The sequence below is a fragment of the Trachinotus anak genome, unplaced genomic scaffold, assembly GCF_046630095.1.
Source record: "Trachinotus anak isolate AG129_WGS33_773 ecotype Australia unplaced genomic scaffold, CSIRO_AGI_Tana_v1 ptg000004l, whole genome shotgun sequence".
Taxonomy (NCBI): Eukaryota; Metazoa; Chordata; class Actinopteri; order Carangiformes; family Carangidae; genus Trachinotus; species Trachinotus anak.
Window position 1 is genome coordinate 21221309 of NW_027273855.1, and position 22921 is coordinate 21244229.

Consider the following 22921-nt stretch of genomic DNA (forward strand, 5'->3'; position numbering starts at 1 on the left):
TGTTCATACATACTGTGTGCTGCACACAAAGGCATCCAGTTTCCACTGCCATTTCCCCTTGAGTAAACCTATAGGGTCTAATTTAAAGACGATTCATTGACTTGTCCATATGGTTTATAGGTTTCTAAATGGCTCCACTTCTCTTTAGGAAAAGAATGGGAATTTAATCACACACCTTTGGTGGGCTTAGCGTGGCAGCTGTGACAGTCAACAACCTCATCATTTCAGCTTGAGACTCAGGAGAGACTGCCCTTGAAACACAAAGAATCTCTGAGGACACTGATTCACTTAAACCACCACAGCGTTCCTTCGTGATTAAGAAAGGCCATTGCACTCAAAACTTTCTCAGCGCAGACAAGCATCTTTAAAACAACATCATGCATTCTGTGTTTCAAAATAAGTTCGTCATTAATGCCTCCCACATTCCCAGAGAGAGCTTCAATCATCACTACTCCCTGCTCATCGACAATTTCAGCTCGGGGTAATGATACATTTAATTATTCTGGGTCCTGGCCAGAAATGTGAAGATGACACAATTTGGTAACAGAATCTCAGTATTACAAGGTTCCTGATGTGTAATTACACAGATGTTATGAATGAATCAGGTACTGTATATGGGCTTGGAGTTGATTTGTGCCATCATGTCTCATCCTGCTTTTCATTTTGAGCCAAGGACAAGCCGATACGCCTCAGTTGCTCTTATAATTATTTCTGCTTCTCTCCCTTTTCCATGCCCAGTCTCTCTGTCATGCTCTCAGTCTCAGCCCTGGCCTGGGTGTCGATCCCTGAGGACGTGACGCTGGAATGCCTATCTCACGCGTCTGCAGATGAGGATTGGGAACTATCTTAGATTGGATACAATTTTCCAAATCAAGCCTGAGGATTTAAATGAAAACTTACAATGTTATCTCTCGGGTCGAATTGGTCACTCAAGTGTGCTGCCCTGATAGACTGATAACACAGACCACTTATTTTTTATTTTCCATTTTTCATCTGACTGCATCTGCACATTGTGTAGATGCGACAGTGCTTGTGCTTGGTGTATGTTGTCCATCCATTCTTCAGCTCTTCAATCAAATTTGTTTATGTGGCAGTGTAATTCAGTGTGGTATTCAAAAGATAGATTATAATCCACAAGACAATCCTTGTATTCTTCTTGTAATGTGCACACAACAGCAGCACCGTCTCTAGACGTGCAAGCTTTGGTGGTTGTCTGTGTTCACCAGATAAAGAGGAACAATGGTTCTAATAGGCAGCAGTGAGTCTCTACAACCAGCGTTTCAGAGCCGCACATTTGTTCTCACAAAGGCTAAATGTATTTTGAGTGGCAGATTAAGGATATTGGTCAGGGGCTCTGCATTGTCAAGTCTGAAAAGTGGGGTAAATGTGCGTTTGGATGATAATTCACACATTCTTAGGCTCAACGGCGCACAAAAAAGCCATACTGTTCCTGGTTTTGGGAAATGTGTTTCACAGATTGTTAATTATGGGTAACATAATCTCATTAAGTCCTTTTGCTTTGCGACTCGATTTCTTTTACAAGCATTAGTCATGATTGGGTAGTTTAGGGGTTTAACTTACTCTTTTGTCTGAGTTCAAAAAAATTACCGTCTTCATAAGGACTCAGTTTTATTCCATTTGTATTCCACAAGGAAGCCTGGACGTCCAGCAGCACAGTTTGTCTGGTCAAGTGTCAATAATACCAAACTGTCTTTGCACAAAGACTGTCATGGAAAGCTCATAAATATCCAAAAATGATTAGGTGGACACAAACATGAAAATGTTGCTCCATAACTCCTGGATGTGTAAATAAGAAACCGTTTGCTAACACATTCGCCATATCAATAATCATGTGTTTATCAATGTTGTGTTCACGCCTTGTTTCTGCTGCAAAAAAAATCTATTACTAAAATTAAAGTTGCAATACACTCATTAATATATGATGAAAACACTCCATTACAAGAATAGAATTCCAGAGGCACCATTTTAATGTTGCAGCTGGCTGAGGTAGAGCTAAGTATAATATCATATACTGCTGATTAACAGAGAAATAATATTTAAAATAAAAATCTGAAGTTTTTTATTCCCAAGTTTCAGCTTCTAAAATATCTTTCGGTTTTAGGCCATTGGTCAGAACATTTAGTTGACTAAACAATCAATGGATATAATATTAGTAATAAATATTCACTAGTTTCAGCCCTAATTTAATTTTTAACAATGGATTGTATTCAACTAGTAATTACAGCTGCAGTGAAGTAAAAATTCCAGTATTTTCTCCTGAAATGTGGTAAAGCAGGAGTTTAAAGAAGCATCAAATAGAAATAGTCACATGAGGCAGAACCTCAGAATTGTACCTATAATGTACGGTATTTAAGTAAATGTCCTGAGTAACATTGCACTTCAAAGCTTATTGTACATATATCTGTTGACATGTCCCCTTCAAGAACAGCCTTAATAACCAGCTGTCTGAGTATTTTGTTGAATGGATATCTTTCATCTGATTCAGGCTGCCCTCTAGGGATCTTGGAAGGTGAAGCAAAGTCTAGACTTCCTCTGTTATTCTCTCTGCACATTGATTTCACGTTGATTTCTTATGCAGGAGAAAAATCAAATTTCAGAAATGTATCTGAAATACAGATGATTTTACTCAAAATAAATTTCAAGGTGAGCATGATGTTATGTTAGCTGTTTTTGCAAAGATTATTGATTGTGAGAGTAGGTCACTCCATGCCTTGTTCTCACCAAATGGTCTCAGTAAATCTTGTGTTTTATCAGGGACGACAGTCAGTTAAGACACACTGCAGGACATAGTGTCTCTAGACTGTGGAAGGTGTGATTGAGTCCTTGAGAGCTCCTTGGATAGACTGACATGGCAATTGCTCCTCTGTCTGCTAGAACATGTCAACATGCCCTGCGTCTCCATGTTGGCTGCACTGGCTATCAATGTTTATTTTAGACCAGTGATGTGTCATTAATAGCTCCGTCCACAGGGCTGATGAATAAACTCTTAAGTCCCTGGTATTCACATGACATTGCCCTCCCTCCGAGTGTAAACATTGTGAAGACAGATTAGTTCTGCTGCTGTGGGTAAAGAAGATTAGCAGAGATTATTAATAAACATGCTGGATTAAATAGATAGTATCACTTCCTTCTTTACAGACATCCCAACTGTGTGGTTAAAACCAAATTTAGGATGCAACTGCTCAGACCAGCAGCATGGTTAAAACATCACACCTCAGCACGGTAGCAGTCCACACAGGGTACACAGAGCTGCCTGGATTCAATCTTCTTGGGCCCAATTAAAGCCAGATTTACTGACATCAGTCACAGTTCATCACAGTGATTATGCTCAAGCTGTTCAGTGAGGAAATGATACAAAGCTTATGGGAGCTGCCACTAATTAGAAGTCCTCACTCCCTCACTTTGTGTCCACTCATTAATCTACCTATCCCATTGCAATATATCTACATAATCACATTGATACCAATATTTTGAAAGGACTGCTTTGAATAATGTATTCATGCTTCCACCTACATACTAAAAACCACTCGGTCAAAACTGACCCATTTTGGGTACTACTTGGTTATTTACACCAAAATGTGGGTTTGTTTGGAAATGGCGTTTACTCTTGCTCATTTTGTTTAACCTACATGTCACTGTTTGTTTCTGATTGTTAATAATAAGTGTATCCTTTACAGTTTTGAATGTCATATGCACAGTGCTGAAAATGAATTGTGTACATTTACTCAAATACTACAAATATGAGGTATCTGTATCTGTACTTTATTACCACATTATGATATTATATACTGCACTATGTTTCAAAGGGCCTACTTTTTACTACACTTCATTTATCAACAGCTATAGATTAATTAATAATAATTTATGTAAAATTATATTTTACAAAAAATACATAAAGAACTTTTAAAACAATGATAGATTGTAAAAAAATCTAATGACTAAACATTATTTAAAATTTGAGCTTAAAAGATTTGTCGTTATTAATCATTTAGTTGATTAATCAGTAATCAAAAAATTATGAGCAATTGTTTTTAAACACTGAAAAGTCATTTTTCATGCAAAATGAAATGAATCCTCTCATGGCTTTACCCTTTCCAGTTTGACACTTTTTCTCTTTCTGTGCATTTGTCATTATTGTCTTACACTTTACAAACCAGACAAAAAATGAATTGATCAAGGAAAAAAAAAAAGATTAATCCAAAATTATTATATAAATCCAAATTATTAGCTGCGGCCTTATGAATAGTTAAAAATTAGTTCCATCTCAAACCAGAGTAAAATTCTACTTTCACATTAATGCACAACAGTAACAATAATCTAATGATATACTGTTTAATAACATACATACACTGGCCATTTCCCCGTGATGAGTACTTTTGATGGGCAGGACCTTTGCTTGTAACTTGTAGTATTTTGACAGTGTGGTACTGGTGCTTTTATATAAGCGAAAGATCTGCATGTTTCCTCCACTGTTGCATGTGCACATTGTTATGTACAATTAAAAATAAAATTGTGATAGTTTTAAGGTAAAACTTGAGCTTGTTGTGTCTAACATGGTAAATAATCCAAGGGTAATATCAAACAAATACCACAAACTATGGGTTGAAACAACCAGCTGGGTAAAAGTTAACCCGGTATTGCGTTGTTGCTATATATTGAATCAAACGTGGTTAAATTTTGACCTGGTGATTTTTGTTTCGACTGAATTTAAAGCAGGATTCAAACAGAAGACCAGCCACCCATAGGCCATGGACACTGTTTATCTGATTTTCAGATAATGTTTTGTAAGGTTATAAATAAACGTATTGATTCACTCACATAAGCAATTTTCCCATCTGAAAAAAAAGTAGTTAATATGCACCTTGCAGGGACATGATAAGGAAGGATCATTTAAACATACATCTGTAATAATGGCATTGTTCTTTTCCTGAATGGCTCGCCCATGTGTCTTGTATTGCAGGTGCTCGAGGGCTGGCACTAAGGGGCTGTAATCATGCAGCATGTTGCAAAATGGCATGAGATCACAAATTTTATCTGCTGTCACGTATTTTCTCTGAGGTGTTCTCAATTAGTTAGAATCTTTGATATTGTATTAGACTCTTCACAACACACACAATACAAATATGTATTAACTGTGAAAATGTCAATTCAAAGTACACAAATAACTAAACACAGCACTTTAAAATACTGACATATGTGGAGGCCTGGCCTGCAGCTTGGGTTATATACGCTTTTTGTGTCAGTGAGAAGTATTTCAGTTCTTCAGCCACACATGCAATGCATTCTTATTATGAAATACACTTAGGGTCCCCACACTTATTTAAAAGTTAAATTCTAAAATTTCCATAACCTCATACTGAATTTTTATGACTGTACTAAAGTGGTGCAGCAATGACACTGCTTTTACAGATCCTCATGACACTGAAAATGTATTTTACTGTAAAATAAAACTTAATTTAAATTTTTTGGCAGCATGACAGGATTATTGGAAAGGTATTTTAAGAGAGAAAGTCTGTTGTCTTTACGCCAGAAATGTACTCTTCTCAATGAAGATAGCTTTAGTTTAATTGCAGTTTAGTTGGAGAGATGTGTTGCAGCTTAGACAGTTCTCACATGATAGTGTGCAGTGCCATCTAGTGGTACAAAGATGATAATTAACTGTGGTGGTATGACTGTGTTCAGGGTTTTGACTCAATATTTTATCTCAGTCCCTCAGGAAAATTACTTTTTATTATAAACAAAGAGGAACCATATTAGTTTATATAGCCATTATGATAATTGTACTGGGAGTAACAGGAGTAGCTTTGGATAATTGGTGAACAAAGGCCATTAGAGTTGCAGTTGTCACATAATAATAATAATAATAATAATGATGATAATGATAATAATAATAATAATAATAATATACATAAAATAATCATTAAAATACCAGATGTCAATCTACAGATATGTATCAAAGGTCCAAAGAGTCCAATAACCTCATCCAAAGTAGAAACTCATTTCTATCAGTAATAGCCCGTATACACTATGTCCTGCAGTAGAACCTGTGCAGTGTCATCTTCCTACACCCACTAAAATAAAATCATAGTCAGCAAGTTCATCCATCTGTTTCATGTGCTATTTTATCATCCGGGCTCATTTTAAGTTCTACTGCCTCTTCAGAAGTCCTCATCTCCAAAGCCACAGTCTGTCTCTGCTCCTCATCCAGTCTCTTGTAGTTGTAGTAATGCATGATGAAGAAAAATATGCCAGGCGCCAGCATAAAAACACCACACGCATAGTACATGTATTTGTAGTCCCCGAAAACATCAACTAAGGCTCCTGAAAGAGAAAATACACATTTCATTGGTTACCACTGGTCCCAGATTGATTTTTTATACTGTAAGTAAATGTCTCCATGTGGCTATGAATTTACAAACCTGAAATTGGAGGGCCAAGAAGTACCGGTCCACACTCGATAATGGTGACAAGTCCAACTGCACTGGAGAAGCGATGAGCTCCAACAAGGTCCATCAGAACTTCAAAGAGCAGTGCAGAAACCATCCCAAAAGCCAAACCAAAGAAGACAGCATAAACAACCAGACCTATATATCCATGCGCCAGTGGGCACATAAGGTGACATAGGCCATTATATGAAACAGCAAAACTGAAGAAATATTGGATCCTTGGCCTAATCCACTTGGTGTTGCCAAGGAGGCCAGTTGCTGGTCTGATAAACATGTCCACCAGAGCAAAAATTGAAAGCAAGAAAGCTGCTGAATATTCATCAAAACCTAGATGTTTGGCATATGGTGCCAGAAAAACCACAGGCGCAAAAAAGCCAAAAAACATGACCACATTACCAGTGAGATAAATGAGGAACCCCCTGTGTCTGAAAAGCGAGAGATCTATGAATTTGCGTATGTGGCCCTGACTCTTGTTCTCACTTTGGTTTTCTTCAGTTAGGAGGTTATCCGACTGTGCACCAGTGTCCGCAGCAGCATCTTCCTCAGCAGCTGCCCCGTTACAAAGAGGGGGTTCAGTCTTTGGTTTGGGTTGGGCACTTTTGTTGACTGGTCTCATCAGAGCACCAGCTACACAACAGTTTAAAACAATGGATCCCAGGATGAGGAAGCTTCCTCTCCAGCCAAAAGAATCAAACAGAAACTGATTAAGAGGAGCCAGAGTGGACAGGACAACAGGACTTCCTGTCATAGCAAGCCCATTCGCCAGCGGCCTTTTGACTTGGAAGTAGGTACCTATGATCGTCAGGGCTGGCTGCAGGTTGAAAGCGAGGCCAAAACCTGGTGAAATAACAAAATGGTTAATTTGTTGTCATGTCGCTGTGTTGTCAAGATTATTACGAATTAACACTTAGACTGACTGATTATATTGTATTATATTTGATTATAATATAAACAAATTATTTCTCAGCTTTCAGAGTCACACATTGCCTGATGAGGAATTCAGGTTTTGGTTTGAACTACAAACTGCATCATAAACTACACCATGAAGCAAGCAGTACTCTTTTTTATTCTCCCATAAAAACATAATGCCCACATTGATATAGAAAGTAAATTTTATTATTCAATTTTATCTGCGATATGTTGTTTGTTGTTGTTGTCATAAAATGTTGAGATGCACTGTTAGAGGATTTAATAAAATAGCAATTAGATTATGAATCAGTCTGAGGCTGGAACAAAACTGCTAATTGTGAGCTTTAGGTAAATTCAAACATTTTGTATTTTTATTTGAGTTGACACAATGTGTTGATCTTAGAAAATGTATTGGTAACTCTTAATAACATTTTGAAGGCACTTTCTGTTTTTTCCTATCTTTTGGTATTGGACAATCTGAAGATGTTGCCTTGGTTTTTAGGAAATTGTGTTTGTTACAGCCCTACTTATCATTTCTGACATCATATTTTATACTTTTATATTTTTACTTTCCATTTCAAGAGAAAAGTCCTGCAGTTATTTCCATGTACCTTTTCTTTCTGTGCCACAGTGGGTGGTGCATCTCTACTAGATTAAAGATTAAGTTTAAAGTCTGAGAGGTTTGTTTGCTCACTGTTAGTAACACGAACATGTGGTCTGGCATGCATGCATATGCGGATTTTCAAAATGCATCAGATTTAGCAAGACATTTTCAAAAACTAAGGTTTGACCCAAGTGTAATGATAACAACGGCCTTAAAATTTCATAGCAAATTCCAAATACAAATAACAAATCCAGTACAAATATTTGCACATTGCCCAGAATGGCCGTCATTAACCCCACACAGGGTCACAAACAACCCTAGTTGACTGGCCCTGACACTCAAACAAAAAAGAAAAAAAAATTCCTCATTGAATCTGAGTTACGACACAACCAGTGCATCGTCCTGTGCCAGCCAGTCACAACCGTCACAATCAGGCACCGTAAAGCAAACATTACAAAGAACAGCAGCAACTTTAGTAGTACAATTACTAAAAATTATGAAAATGAATACATTTCAGGGATACTTTATTTAATCACTGATGATTATATAAGAAACAATAATAATAATAATTTACCTCCAATTACTCCAATGCAAAGGTACAGATGTATGATCGTTGTGCCAAAAGAAGCGAGCACCATGGCACCACTAACCATCAGCCCTCCAACCAAAACCACAGGTCTGCTGCCATAGCGGTTGACAAGTATACTGCTCACAGGTCCTGCACAAAGAAGAGATATATCTCACGTTCTGGATACTTTACAGCATTGAAGCCATATCTGTTCTGGTTAAATAAATTAAAAAGAAACTGACAAGTTATTTTGCTTAGTCAAACTGTTTAAGGCATATATTGCATGGCAATGTGCAACTTTTTTTTTTTAAATTACCTTGTCAAATTTTTGAAAACATTGATGCCACTGACCTCCTGCATACATAGAAGCCAGCATGACTGAGGACACCCAGGCAATCTCACTGTAGGAAACTGAAAAATATTCCTGAATCTCCTTAAAGTAGATGGTGAGGGACTTGGGAAAGGCATAGGAGAATCCAATGGAGATGAAAGCACCAAAGACGACAGCCCAGCCCCAGCCTCCATCTGGTGGGGTGTAGCCTAGATTGGTTGCTGCTGCAGGGGGCATGATTGATTCACCAGCTGGGTAGTGGAAACAGGTAAAAGAAGAGAACAGAGAATAAACAACTGTACATTTTCAAAATACATAGGGTCTGCATAGCACAAGAGCTCACCTCTGCACAATCCTTGAAAATGTAGTGACCAGACTATGAACTCTGACGCTGTGCCAAGCTTTGGCTGTCTCCGTCAGAGACACACTGCTGTAAGGCCTTTGATCTCATCACGTGTGCTTGCATGATAAATACAAGTGACCACACACACACAAAAAAACGATAGCCATGCTAGAGATAGTGATCTCAGTGTATTGTTTGTGTCTGCTTGTGTGTGAAAGTTCTGGGGATTGGTTTTGGCAAAGTTTTGTTTTATGGTCATGAGATGATATACACATGTGATGTTATAGTAAATATCACCAGAATTCCACAGAGAAACTGTTTAAAGATAAAACAGCCAGTTAGGGGTGTCTGTGTTTGTTAATCTAGTGTTTAAATTAAATACCTTATAAATGGTGCTTCATCACTATGCTACAACAATCAAGTTCTACTATGGATTGATTTGCAGCATCAGATGCAATGGTCTGATGGTCAGCCAGAGCTAAAGGAATAGCTATCAGAGTAATCTCTGACAGTTGGCGATTTCATGAGGAATACACCAGTTCAATACACCAGATTGGTATCAGCACCAAACACCAATGCAGTTTCTTCATCAATGCCATTATAAAATTTAGTATCTCTACTATCAGTTACATCCATTCTGTCAGGAACAATGCCAACAATTTACCTCCTAAGGGGTCCTTTGGCAAATCTATTCTGTTGGGCTTCTGTTGATTCCAATTGTACATGACAGTTTCATAATTTCCCCAGGCATCCAGAAACCAACCAGTGGTCTATGGCTGAAATGGCAACCATAATGATGATTTGTTTGAGCAAAAATGCCAAAAATTCACTTTGAGTATTTGCTATTTTTTATAGTTTTCTACCACTGTAAACTTTTCTACCATGGTAAACTTGAATATGTTAACTCGAGCTTCAGGGAATAATGATGGACATTTTTCACTCATTTCTGGCATTTTATTGACTGAATTAATTATTAAAGAAAATAATTGTCAGATGTAGTGATGTTGAAAATGATTGTTTTTTGGAGCCTTCTGGTACTCCTATTATGGAATAAAACTACACTGCGTGGGGTTGTTGTGTCCTCACTTCATGCTTTCTGTAGGCTTGATTTGGTGTCTGGTTATTTGTATATATATTTTGTTTTTTTAGAAGAGTCCTGTGATGTGGGTCACTGGTGGCAAGTTGTGTGCCCCTTAGGGCCAACGAAGGGTGGGCGTAACACTTAACACAGGAAAAATGGTGGCAATTTGATAAAACAACAAATGTCCACAGGATAAAGTGGAAAAAAAAAAGTGTGGTCTTACAACTAGATTTTCAACATAGGGTCCCTGTGCAAAACTGGAGCGACAAGATAAAGGACAAAGGACCAGTAATATTTGATACTGTACAAATTATGTAGACCCAATTCAGTTTTAATGCCACAACAATCCCCATCCTTGTGCTACTTAAATGATTCCAATGAATACATGAGGAATACAGATTTAAAATTCCAAAGTTCAGGTATCAGAATCAGTATTAGGAGAGAAAAACGGCGCATCCTTAAATTTCTGTCCATAATTTGAGAAATATGAACACTTACAACTGACCCAGTAAACCTCACATCATTGTAAGATGGAAAGAATTTTAGTAGTGAGTATTCAGCAACAGCATGTTCCTTGAGTCCTATCCTTGTGGGACCTGTGGTTAAATGCAAAGAAAATAAGCTGTCTTTTAACTTCAAATCTCCATTAAATGAAGAAGAGTTCAAATAAAATAAAAAAAAGTTCAAATATGTGTTCATTGGCCATTATAGTAGATACCCATTTATCTTGGATATGAATATGATGAAAAGACAACTTTTAGTGGAAAGTACTTTTACTGAACATTACATGAGCATCTGTGTTTTTGTTTTTTTTACTAAATTTCAAAGTGAAATACTTTTTCATTCTGTTGTGTTTATCTGACAGCTGTAGTCACATGCTCTTTTTTTTAAATTAAAATTTTGCATTAAAAAAAACATATATATGCCATATTATAAGCAAAAAAATACCAAACCCTCTTCTCCTCTAAAGTTTCAGTCACTGTTTGATCCCCAGAAATGTAGAATTTTTCGTATTTCACTGAAAGAAAATATTAGACACAGATTCATAGTTCTGTTAATTATCTCACAACCCCTCAGATTTATCTGATGACTCTTTGGAGAGGCCAGACCCTCACAGAGGGAACTACCATAAAGTTAAAACTACACCTTGAACAGCTACCCTAAGTATGCATTGACAAATTAATATTGATTATATAATAATGTCATATAAGCCTATAATAAAAAAAGTCCCATGGGCCAAGTATTTTTTTATTTTTGACGCTTCAAGCATGTGTTGCTGATTTCCTATACATATAATATTATATATTTATATAGTATCAGTGTCATGTGATATCTGACAGTTTGTCGTTTAACAAATGAGGTGGGACTGCAGCGCTGTTCCACTAAAATTTGACCTGGAAAAAACAGCAGAGTGAGACCTCTCGCATCCGCCTCCACACTGTTACATACACACCACGCCTCTTTCAGTCATTCTCAAAGGCACTTAGATGCTGTTATTAGTGGTGATGCGATACTGCATATTTTGGTATCGATCCGATACCAAGTAAATACGGGCCAGTATCGCCGATACCAATACTTTTCAATAAATAAGGTGGATGTGTCATTGAATTGCTAAATCTCAATTAATTTTCATGACCTTAAGTGTTTTTTGTGACGTTTCCTTTTTTATTATTAAATAGTTAAAACCCAGGACAGAATTAGGACAAAGTTTATAGTTTTATAATATAATTTTTTTTCAGAAAAATCTTAAATAAAAAGTGCACGCAAACCAGTAAACAAATTAAAACACTGTACTGTTGAGAAACTATAATACAACAATTAAATTAAATTTCTCACATTTCAATTTCATTTTCTTAACACATTTCACATGGGATAAATGGGATAAATGTATTACATCAAGGTCTTAGCAAAATTTAATTTTTTGAGTTGGCTAAAGTAATAAATAACAGTTTCACTTTGTTACTTTCAACACTACAACCTGCCTGGATATTCTCCTTTGCAAACAAGAGCGGAACTTAAAGTAAAGAATCGATCTCACCAGGCTAGTATCGATCCAATACCGATACCGACTTGGTATCGATACTATCGATATTTGGATCGATCCGCCCACCACTATTTCTTCCTGCCCTACTCGCTTCCGGAAACGCCACAGGTGTTTTTGCGCATTTGTTCCATGGTCTTATAATACATCCATGGTTTGTTCCCCAGTTTACTTTTATGCTGTTATTAATATGACTCTGACAAAGACTCGACGGAGTCTGGGTCGAGAGATCCGGCGTCTGACGACTTTTGCCGCTCTGTTTCATGAACACACATGAAAGAGTAAACCAGCAAACATGAGCCCAAGTCAAAAAAAAAAAAGTCATCAGCTGCAAGTGACACAAAATCCATAAACTTAAGCAGAGAGTGAAGGAATGTTCATTGTTCATAAGCTGAAGCAGTAGGTGAAGGTTAACTGCAAGTAAAAGTCCAACTATGTTCAAAGTTGAAGTTAGTCATAAACAATATTCATAAACCTAAAGTTCATTCATTTGAAACATTTTGATTAAATAAATGTAACTTGTATTATTCCTGTTCCTAAGGACAGTTAAGTCTGTATAATCCTAAAGCTAGAAATCACATACACATCCACATTTTATTATGTTACAGCCTTATTCCAGAATGGATGAAATTCATTTTTTACCTCCAAATTCTACACACAATACCCCATAATGACAAAGTGAAAAGAGTTTGCTTGAAACTTTAGCAAATTTATTAAAAATAAGAAACAAAAATAAAACATGTACATAAGTATTCACAGCCCTTGCTCAAAACTTTGTTGAAGCACCTTTGGCAGCAATTACAGCCTCAAGTCTTTTTGGGTATGATGCTACAAGCTTGGCACACCTATTTTTGGGCAGTTTCTCCCATTCTTCTTTGCAGAACCTCTCAAGCTCTATCAGGTTGGATGGGGAGCAACGGTGCAGATTTATTTTCAGATCTCTCCAGAGATGTTCAATCAGGTTCAAGTCTGGGCTCTGGCTGGGCCACTCAAGGACATTCACAGAGTTGTCCCGAAGCCGCTCCTTTGTTATCTTGGCTGTGTGCTTAGGGTCGTTGTCCTGTTGGAAGATGAAACTTCGCCTCAGTCCGAGGTCCAGAGCGCTCTGGAGCAGGTTATCATCAAGGATTTCTCTGTACATCGCTGCATTCATCTTTCCCTCGACCCTGACTAGTCTCCCAGTTCCTGCTGCCAAAAAACATCCCCACAGCATGATGCTGCCACCACCATGCTTCGCTGTAGGGATGGTATTGGCCAGGTGATGAGCAGTACTTGGTTTCCTCCAGACATGACGCTTGGCATTCAGGCCAAAGAGTTCAATCTTTGTTTCATCAGACCAGAGAATTTTGTTTCTCATGGTCTGAGAGTCCTTAAGGTGCCTTTTGTCAAACTTCAGGCAGGCTGTCATGTGCCTTTTACTGAGGAGTGGCTCCATCTGGCAACTCTACCATACAGGCCTGATTGGTTCAGTGCTGCAGAAATGGTTGTCCTTCTGGATGGTTCTTCTCTCCACAGAGCAATGCTGGAGCACTGTCAGAGTGACCATGGGGTTCTTGGTCACCTCCCTGACTAAGGCCCTTCTTCCCCGATTGCTCAGATTGGCCAGGCGGCCAGCTCTAGGAAGAGTCCTGGTGGTTCCAAACTTCTTCCATTTACAGATGATGGAGGCCACTGTGCTCACTGGGACCTTCAATGCTGCAGGAATGTTTCTGTACCCTTCCCCAGATCTGTGCCTCAATACAATCCTGTCTCGGAGGTCTACAGACAATTCCTTGGACTTCATGGCTTGGTTTGTGCTCTGACATGCACTGTCAACTATGGGACCTTATGTAGACAGGTGTGTGCCTTTCCAAATCATGTCCAATCAACTGAATTTACCACAGTTGGACTCCAATCAAGTTGTAGAAACATCTGAAGGATGATCAGTGGAAACAGGAAGCACCTGAGTTCAATTTTGAGTGTCACGGCAAAGGCTGTGAACACTTATGTACATGTGATTTTTTTTGTTTTTTATTTTTAATATATTTGCAAGAATTTCAAGCAAACTTTTTTTCACTTTGTCATTATGGGGTATTGTGTGTAGAATTTTGTGGTAATAAATGAATTTAATCCATTTTGGAATAAGGCTGTAACATAACAAAATGTGGAAAAAGTGAAGTGCTGTGAATACTTTCCGGATGCACTGTAGAACCTTTAAATGGGGCCACCCCACAGACAAATCAAGAAGCACTGACTTAATGAAGTATCAGGGATTCTGCATTTCATTAAAATATCAATTAAATGTCCTCAGTGAGGAATGCAGAAATTGTATTACCCTGCCCCCACATAAGGAGATATTGAGTACAAATGAATTAAATAAAAACAAAAACATAGTCTGGCAGTATAGACTTGCTTGCAAATTTCATTCTCAAAAAGTTGTATGCTTCCTTTCATCAGTCAGGCTACTCAAGTTGAAAGTAGTTTGAGCCGTAATTTACAGTAGCTGTGTGATTTACGCTGTAACAGGTCTAATCCAAATTTTATATTGGACATAAAGTTTAAGATCTGAAACATTCATCTGGGTGTAAGAGATTACACAAACATTTAATGGCCTCACAGCGTCCCACTCACTGTTCAACATTTTTAACCTTTGGTTTCTGGAGCACAGGAATAAGAAATGTGAATAGTTAAAAAGAGTTGGGTTCTCTTTTAAATACACAACCCATGATTATAATATAGTGTTTCATCTGCTGCAGAAAAATAACAGACTAAAACTATAAATGCTGAAGTAATTACAGAAGCTTACAGGGGACTTTACTAAAACAATCATGTAAACTGGAAAATGTCATTTTTCACACATGCATGTGTTCTGGGATTATACTGGACCTGACTTCCATCCATTCCACCAACATTTTCTTTGTACCGATATGAAGAGTCTGCTGCCCCAGTTCTGACAGTCACTTGTATTCAAGTGTGTTTTCAGTGTGGAGAGATGGTGACGGAGGTGTGGGTGGAGGTCTACAGGTCAGTGGTTGGCTCCTGTGCAGAAGAGAGGAGAGAGGTTTAGATTAACTTGACTGGACGATTCAAACCAACAGGAAACTGACATCTTTGATTTCAAATGATAAAAAGAAGCGGGAAGATTAGTGGATGGAGAGAAAAAGAGGTGTAGTTCAATTTTAAATTAGAGGAAATACGGAGGAAATAAGAGTGAATCATTTGTTTCTGAATCACTAAATTTTTGCTGTGATAAGTTCAACAAGCTTTTGGTTTAAGTTGACTGATTTTTAGGAAGACAGGAGTTTGTCCATTTCATCGACCACATCTGTCCAGGTTTTTACAGTATTTTACAATCACATGGTCAAAACCTCATTCAACATGGACACTTCACTGTGTGTTGATGACTTAAAAGTTGCAGAAAGTGTTTTTTTCACAAGGCAAAAATAAAATATCAGTTTCAATTTGCAAAACACAAACTGCTGCACTCTGAAATGAAACTTAAAAAAAAGGATCTTTAAGGATCTTAATTTGACCTGCTGAGCCATCAGCTTCATCAGCTGAGCCATCAGCGCCATCAGCTTCACTTTTAAAAAATGAAATTATGCTAAACATTGAAACATGTAAGAAAACCCAGGGAAATAAATCTTTAACATAGGAGAAGATATGTTGAAAAACACAGTGGCTGATGCTGAGTGGTCAGTTAGAGAGACAGTGGGCAAATTTAGATCATACAAAGTATGCGCGAGGCTGGACAGCCCGACCCCCAGGCGGCCCTGCGCCCAGCCATCGGGCTCGTTCAGCCTCGCGCGAGGCTGGACAGCCCGACCCCCAGGCGGCCCTGCGCCCAGCCATCGGGCTCGTTCAGCCTCGCGCGAGGCTGGACAGCCCGACCCCCAGGCGGCCCTGCGCCCAGCCATCGGGCTCGTTCAGCCTCGCGCGAGGCTGGACAGCCCGACCCCCAGGCGGCCCTGCGCCCAGCCATCGGGCTCGTTCAGCCTCGCGCGAGGCTGGACAGCCCGACCCCCAGGCGGCCCTGCGCCCAGCCATCGGGCTCGTTCAGCCTCGCGCGAGGCTGGACAGCCCGACCCCCAGGCGGCCCTGCGCCCAGCCATCGGGCTCGTTCAGCCTCGCGCGAGGCTGGACAGCCCGACCCCCAGGCGGCCCTGCGCCCAGCCATCGGGCTCGTTCAGCCTCGCGCGAGGCTGGACAGCCCGACCCCCAGGCGGCCCTGCGCCCAGCCATCGGGCTCGTTCAGCCTCGCGCGAGGCTGGACAGCCCGACCCCCAGGCGGCCCTGCGCCCAGCCATCGGGCTCGTTCAGCCTCGCGCGAGGCTGGACAGCCCGACCCCCAGGCGGCCCTGCGCCCAGCCATCGGGCTCGTTCAGCCTCGCGCGAGGCTGGACAGCCCGACCCCCAGGCGGCCCTGCGCCCAGCCATCGGGCTCGTTCAGCCTCGCGCGAGGCTGGACAGCCCGACCCCCAGGCGGCCCTGCGCCCAGCCATCGGGCTCGTTCAGCCTCGCGCGAGGCTGGACAGCCCGACCCCCAGGCGGCCCTGCGCCCAGCCATCGGGCTCGTTCAGCCTCGCGCGAGGCTGGACAGCCCGACCCCCAGGCGGCCCTGCGCCCAGCCATCGGGCTCGTTCAGCCTCGCGCGAGGCTGGACAGCCCGACCCCCAGGCGGCCCTGCGCCCAGCCATCGGGCTCGTTCAGCCTCGCGCGAGGCTGGACAGCCCGACCCCCAGGCGGCCCTGCGCCCAGCCATCGGGCTCGTTCAGCCTCGCGCGAGGCTGGACAGCCCGACCCCCAGGCGGCCCTGCGCCCAGCCATCGGGCTCGTTCAGCCTCGCGCGAGGCTGGACAGCCCGACCCCCAGGCGGCCCTGCGCCCAGCCATCGGGCTCGTTCAGCCTCGCGCGAGGCTGGACAGCCCGACCCCCAGGCGGCCCTGCGCCCAGCCATCGGGCTCGTTCAGCCTCGCGCGAGGCTGGACAGCCCGACCCCCAGGCGGCCCTGCGCCCAGCCATCGGGCTCGTTCAGCCTCGCGCGAGGCTGGACAGCCCGACCCCCAGGCGGCCCTGCGCCCAGCCATCGGGCTCGTTCAGCCTCGCGCGAGGCTGGACAGCCCGACCCCCAGGCGGCCCTGCGCCCAGCCATCGGGCTCGTTCAGCCTCGCGCGAGGCTGGACAGCCCGACCCCCAGGCGGCCCTGCGCCCAGCCATCGGGCTCGTTCAGCCTCGCGCGAGGCTGGACAGCCCGACCCCCAGGCGGCCCTGCGCCCAGCCATCGGGCTCGTTCAGCCTCGCGCGAGGCTGGACAGCCCGACCCCCAGGCGGCCCTGCGCCCAGCCATCGGGCTCGTTCAGCCTCGCGCGAGGCTGGACAGCCCGACCCCCAGGCGGCCCTGCGCCCAGCCATCGGGCTCGTTCAGCCTCGCGCGAGGCTGGACAGCCCGACCCCCAGGCGGCCCTGCGCCCAGCCATCGGGCTCGTTCAGCCTCGCGCGAGGCTGGACAGCCCGACCCCCAGGCGGCCCTGCGCCCAGCCATCGGGCTCGTTCAGCCTCGCGCGAGGCTGGACAGCCCGACCCCCAGGCGGCCCTGCGCCCAGCCATCGGGCTCGTTCAGCCTCGCGCGAGGCTGGACAGCCCGACCCCCAGGCGGCCCTGCGCCCAGCCATCGGGCTCGTTCAGCCTCGCGCGAGGCTGGACAGCCCGACCCCCAGGCGGCCCTGCGCCCAGCCATCGGGCTCGTTCAGCCTCGCGCGAGGCTGGACAGCCCGACCCCCAGGCGGCCCTGCGCCCAGCCATCGGGCTCGTTCAGCCTCGCGCGAGGCTGGACAGCCCGACCCCCAGGCGGCCCTGCGCCCAGCCATCGGGCTCGTTCAGCCTCGCGCGAGGCTGGACAGCCCGACCCCCAGGCGGCCCTGCGCCCAGCCATCGGGCTCGTTCAGCCTCGCGCGAGGCTGGACAGCCCGACCCCCAGGCGGCCCTGCGCCCAGCCATCGGGCTCGTTCAGCCTCGCGCGAGGCTACTCCCCCGACTTACTCCCCCGACTTACTCCCCCGACTTACTCCCCCGACTTACTCCCCCGACTTACTCCCCCGACTTACTCCCCCGACTTACTCCCCCGACTTACTCCCCCGACTTACTCCCCCGACTTACTCCCCCGACTTACTCCCCCGACTTACTCCCCCGACTTACTCCCCCGACTTACTCCCCCGACTTACTCCCCCGACTTACTCCCCCGACTTACTCCCCCGACTTACTCCCCCGACTTACTCCCCCGACTTACTCCCCCGACTTACTCCCCCGACTTACTCCCCCGACTTACTCCCCCGACTTACTCCCCCGACCCTATATAGGCTCAAATTAGGGTCCAAATGATTTTGAATTTGGGAAGTAATGTTTACAAATAATTCCAAAAGTTGTAGTTGTAAATCAAACTTCGTAAATCTGTAAAATAAATCCGCAGGAGAAATGGAAGTTTGTGTATGTGAAAAAATTAATTTATCTTTTGACAAAGACATTTGTATTTGCTACAAAGACAGACTCTCTGAATAAAACTACACAAATGGTCAGTGGTGAGGGTTTAACATAAATAAATAAAATAAATGCTTTTGTAAATGTCTGTGTACAGATAAAAAGCTGAAAACTGTAAAACTCAGTGGCTCACACACACACAGCAGAGTTTCACAGTTTCCTGCTCTGTATCAGCACAGTTGTTGACAAAAGCATTTATTTATTTATTTATTTAGTGTTTTTGTTGAACCTCAACACTGATCATTTGTTCATAGTTTTGAGTCACAAAGTCTTTTTTTTGTAACAAATACAAATGTCTTTGTCAAAAGGAAAAAATAATTTTCCCATGCACAGACTTGACTTTCTCATACAGATTCATTTCACAGGTTTACAAAGGTTGATTTACAACTACAAACATTGGAATTATTTGTGAACATCACTTCACAAGTTCAAAATCATTTGGACCCTAATTTGAGCCTATATCGGTATGGGGTGGAGTCAAGAATATGACTTACCGTTTTTGCTGGTTGAGGAGGACGGCAAGGTGTGGTACTGGCCCGAGTTGGATTCCGGCATCCCTATGAAAACATACAATGGTACTGCATTAAATACAATGACTTTCCATTGCAGGGCAAAGTTGTAGATAAAGTGATATTTTACACCTTGTAGAGTCTTGGTCAGTAAAGTGAAAAATCAAACAGAGTTGTTACTGTGAAGTTCCTCATTAATTCATCATTATATCATCAAATAAGTTCCTTAACAACCAATCACAGACAGCAAGTTTTCAAACAAGTATATTAATTGTTATCACTAATTTATCAAAAAACCAACATGGATGTGATTACAAATATGAATACTTGTGTTGAAACTTGCCGTCTCTATTCGTTGTGAAGTAATTCATTGTGATGTAATGACGAAGTAATGAGGACCTACTCTGTAACAACTCTGTTTGATGCATCACTTTGCTTCACAAAGCTATGCAAGCTGTAAAAAAAAAAAACAAAAAAAAATACAAATTTCCCTTTAGTTTACAACATAGTTCTGTTCTAATGTGTTGTAAATTACCCTCTAAGAACATAATTCTAGTTTTGTCTAATTTGATACCAAGTACAGCTTGTTATGTCTTATTAGTGTACAGTGAAAAGTGCAAATAAGATTTGCATTTGTAAAAAGAAAAACTGAAGTGAAAAATAAAAACTGAGCAACTGATGTCAGTGGTGAGGTAATGCAAAGACACTGTGGAAGACGGTGCTTTTGCCAAATCTGTGAACACATACAGAGCAGCAAACTGTAGAACTTGATGCTCAAAATTCCTACACAGTGTACGACCCTGAGGTTACAAGTACAATTTTGACTCCATCCTCACACTTTAAAAATGATTGGACAAAGACAGTCCAATCACAAAGCAGATTCCACTCCGAGGGCAAGTGGTTCTGTTGCCTTCATCTGCCGCAGATCCTGAACAGTGTAGTAGATTTTAAAGCCAGCGTTGTCGTCCATCTTGAAAATCTACCACATCTTTCAGGATGTGCGATAGAGATGAAGATACCAGAACCACCTGCCCTCTAATTGGACTCTGCTTTGTGATTGGACCGTCTTTGTCCAATCATTTTAAGGTGTAAGGATGGCGTCAAAATTGTGATTGTAAATTCAGTGTCACACACCGTGTAGGAACTTTGAACACCAAGTTTTACTCAGTTGTCTGCTTTGCATCTATACACACACATTGACAAAAGCAGTTCTTCCACGGTGTCTTTGTGTTACCTCACCGCTAATTTCATTTGGTCAGATTTTAAAATCACACGGTCTTTTTACAAATACAAATCTCTTCTACACAAGCACAATGTCTTCACATGTATATACTTCAGTTTCTCATACAGATTTTGCAGGTTTACAAAGATTGATTTAAAACTATGTTTGGAATTACTTGTGAACATCACTTTATAAGCTCAAAATCCTTTGATCCTAGTTTAGGTATAGGTATGTGATGGAGTCATGCCCATGACTTACCATTTTTTGCTGGTTGTGGGGCACCATACAGGATGTGGTCCTGGCCTGAGGTGGGTTCTGGGATCTCTATGAAAACATGCAGTTATATTAAAATACATTTTCCATTGCAGGGCAAATCAAGACATTTTAGGCAGCTTTTCACAAAACAATATTGAGAAACATTTTTACTTTAAATAATTCATTTCACTTACCATTATAAACTCAGTCAAGTGCAAGTTATGAAGTTAGCTCCCATCAGTTTCAAAGGAGGTTACCGCACACAGCTCCAACCGCAGATACTGTTAACAGGAATCCTGGAAAGATTTTTAAAACCTTACATTACTTGGTTGTGGTTTAAGTGGCATTTACCTGTGCCAAAAAAAAAAGAGAAGTTGTTTTTTTTTTTTTTGTTTTTTTTTTTTAAATCTTACTGGTTGGACAATGACAATCCAATCACAAAGTCAGTCAGTCAGAGGGCAGGTCATTCAGTTGCCTTCAGCTCCATGGCAGATGCTGAAAGGTGTAGTAGATTTTCAAGCCCATGCTGTCCTCCATCTTGAAAATCTACTACACCTTTCAGGGTATAGGCAGAGATGAAGGTAAAGGAACCACCTGCTCCCTGATTGGACTCTGCTTTGTGGGATTGTCGCCGTCCAATCAGATTAAGTTTTTAAAAAAAAAAAATAAAAAAAATAAAAAAAAAAGAGTCAGAATGTGTACTTGTAATTTTTGAGCATAGGGGTGGGCGATCTGGTCAAAGGTCATATGTCAATCTTTCGAGCTTTATCACGATCTACATTGTTTCCACTGATTTTATTGTGAAAGTCCTAACCGGAAGTAACGACGTCTTTTTCCGCCGCTTTGACGCCAACTCCAGATGTTAGCTAGCTAGCAGCTCTTCCTCGCCAACAATGTTGTCTTACATGTACAAATTGTGCCACAACCAATCACATTTCTCGCTGAGCTCATATGGAGGATTCTTTTGGACAGCACAGTTATCTATGAGGTGTTATACGCGCTTTGATTTGAAAGTGAAGTCGCTGCTAACCAGCTGCTAACCAGCTGCTAACCAGCTGCTAACCAGCTGCCCCGCCTCCTGTGTGCCGCCTTTACCACAGGTGTCTCATTGGCTGGTGACGTCAGCTCTTGTTCTGCTCAGGTGAAGAATATAATAATATATAATATAATGTAATATAATATATGTCTGTGAGCCAAATGCAGCAGGCTGCAGAACAAGGGCCGCTATCGCCAGCTGCGGTTAGCAGGCTAGCTGCGGTTAGCAGGCTAGCTGTTTAACAGGTGACAGTGGACAGGTTAGCAGCATTAACCCTGGACATTAACCAGGGCTATCTAAATATAGCAGCTTTAATGAAGGCATCTGTACATTCATATTAAAAGTTGATCATATGCCAAAGTCAGATCACCCACCCCTGGTTTCACAGTTGTCTGCTCTGTATCTGCACAAAGATTTTAACAAAAGCACAACTTCTGTCACATCGTCTCTGCATCAGCTCACCACTGGTGTCTCCAACAATAACATCACTTCTCAGAGATTCAGCAGCTACAAAAACTCTGTTCAGTATATTCAGCGTATATAAGCATCAATATTTCAGTTCATTTCTCTTATGATGCAAAGGCCTCGTCCTCCAACCAAACAGGCTCTGATGAATAAAGTGAACTCTCTTACCTTCGGTGCTGCAGAGGAGCAGATCCGCTGGAGGCTGTTGACAGAGCAAAGCTTCAGTTTCTGCCTCATGTTTGTTTGTCGCTGGTTTTTAAAGAAGAAAACGCGCGTTTTCTGCCCAATCAGCGCAGGAGGGCAGCGGATAAACAGCGGCTCTCTGCGGCTCTGCTGCTTCCTCGTCTCTTCCGGTTCACCGGCCTCCACACTGTCACAAGGATCAGCTGTTTCTGCGTGTTTGTCCCCGGTTTATATTTCTGACATTACTCATATTATTCTGGCAAAGACTCGACCGAGTCTAACGAGTTTGTTCCCGGTTTATATTTCTGACATTACTCATATTATTCTGGCAAAGACTCGACCGAGTCTAACGAGTTTGTTTCCGGTTTGTCTCATGGACACACGGGAAATATTA

General features: G+C 42.1%; 1 protein-coding gene across 3 annotated transcripts; it reads right to left on the bottom strand.

Annotated features, from left to right (window-relative positions):
- Window positions 1–3762: 3762 nt before the first annotated feature.
- On the bottom strand, window positions 3763–22664 carry LOC139620900 (monocarboxylate transporter 2-like). Of its 3 annotated transcripts, XM_071476918.1 has the most exons (9): window positions 22513–22664; window positions 21038–21139; window positions 20847–20912; window positions 19352–19414; window positions 15247–15362; window positions 8900–9130; window positions 8555–8698; window positions 6441–7304; window positions 3763–6342 (listed from the first exon to the last, which is right to left on the bottom strand). In XM_071476918.1, exons 6-9 carry the CDS (start codon window positions 9114–9116, stop codon window positions 6119–6121), a joined length of 1449 nt encoding a protein of 482 aa, XP_071333019.1. In that variant the 5' UTR covers window positions 9117–9130; window positions 15247–15362; window positions 19352–19414; window positions 20847–20912; window positions 21038–21139; window positions 22513–22664; the 3' UTR covers window positions 3763–6118. The 3 variants fall into 3 exon arrangements, with proteins under 3 accessions (XP_071333019.1, XP_071333020.1, XP_071333021.1); XM_071476919.1 differs by lacking the exons at window positions 15247–15362; window positions 19352–19414; window positions 20847–20912; window positions 21038–21139; window positions 22513–22664 and adding an exon at window positions 9223–9764; XM_071476920.1 differs by lacking the exons at window positions 15247–15362; window positions 19352–19414; window positions 20847–20912; window positions 21038–21139; window positions 22513–22664 and having other exon boundaries at window positions 8865–8993.
- Window positions 22665–22921: the final 257 nt, after the last annotated feature.

Bases quoted from the DNA above. Each gene is read 5' to 3' on its own strand.
- LOC139620900 (XM_071476918.1), bottom strand. From the start codon at position 9,116: ATGCCCCCTGCAGCAGCAACCAATCTAGGCTACACCCCACCAGATGGA. The intron at 8,699-8,899 runs GTCAGTGGCATC...TTCTTTGTGCAG, and splicing joins GGCTTCTATGTATGCAGGAG to GACCTGTGAGCAGTATACTT. The intron at 6,343-6,440 runs GTTTGTAAATTC...TTTCTCTTTCAG, and splicing joins TCTTGGCCCTCCAATTTCAG to GAGCCTTAGTTGATGTTTTC.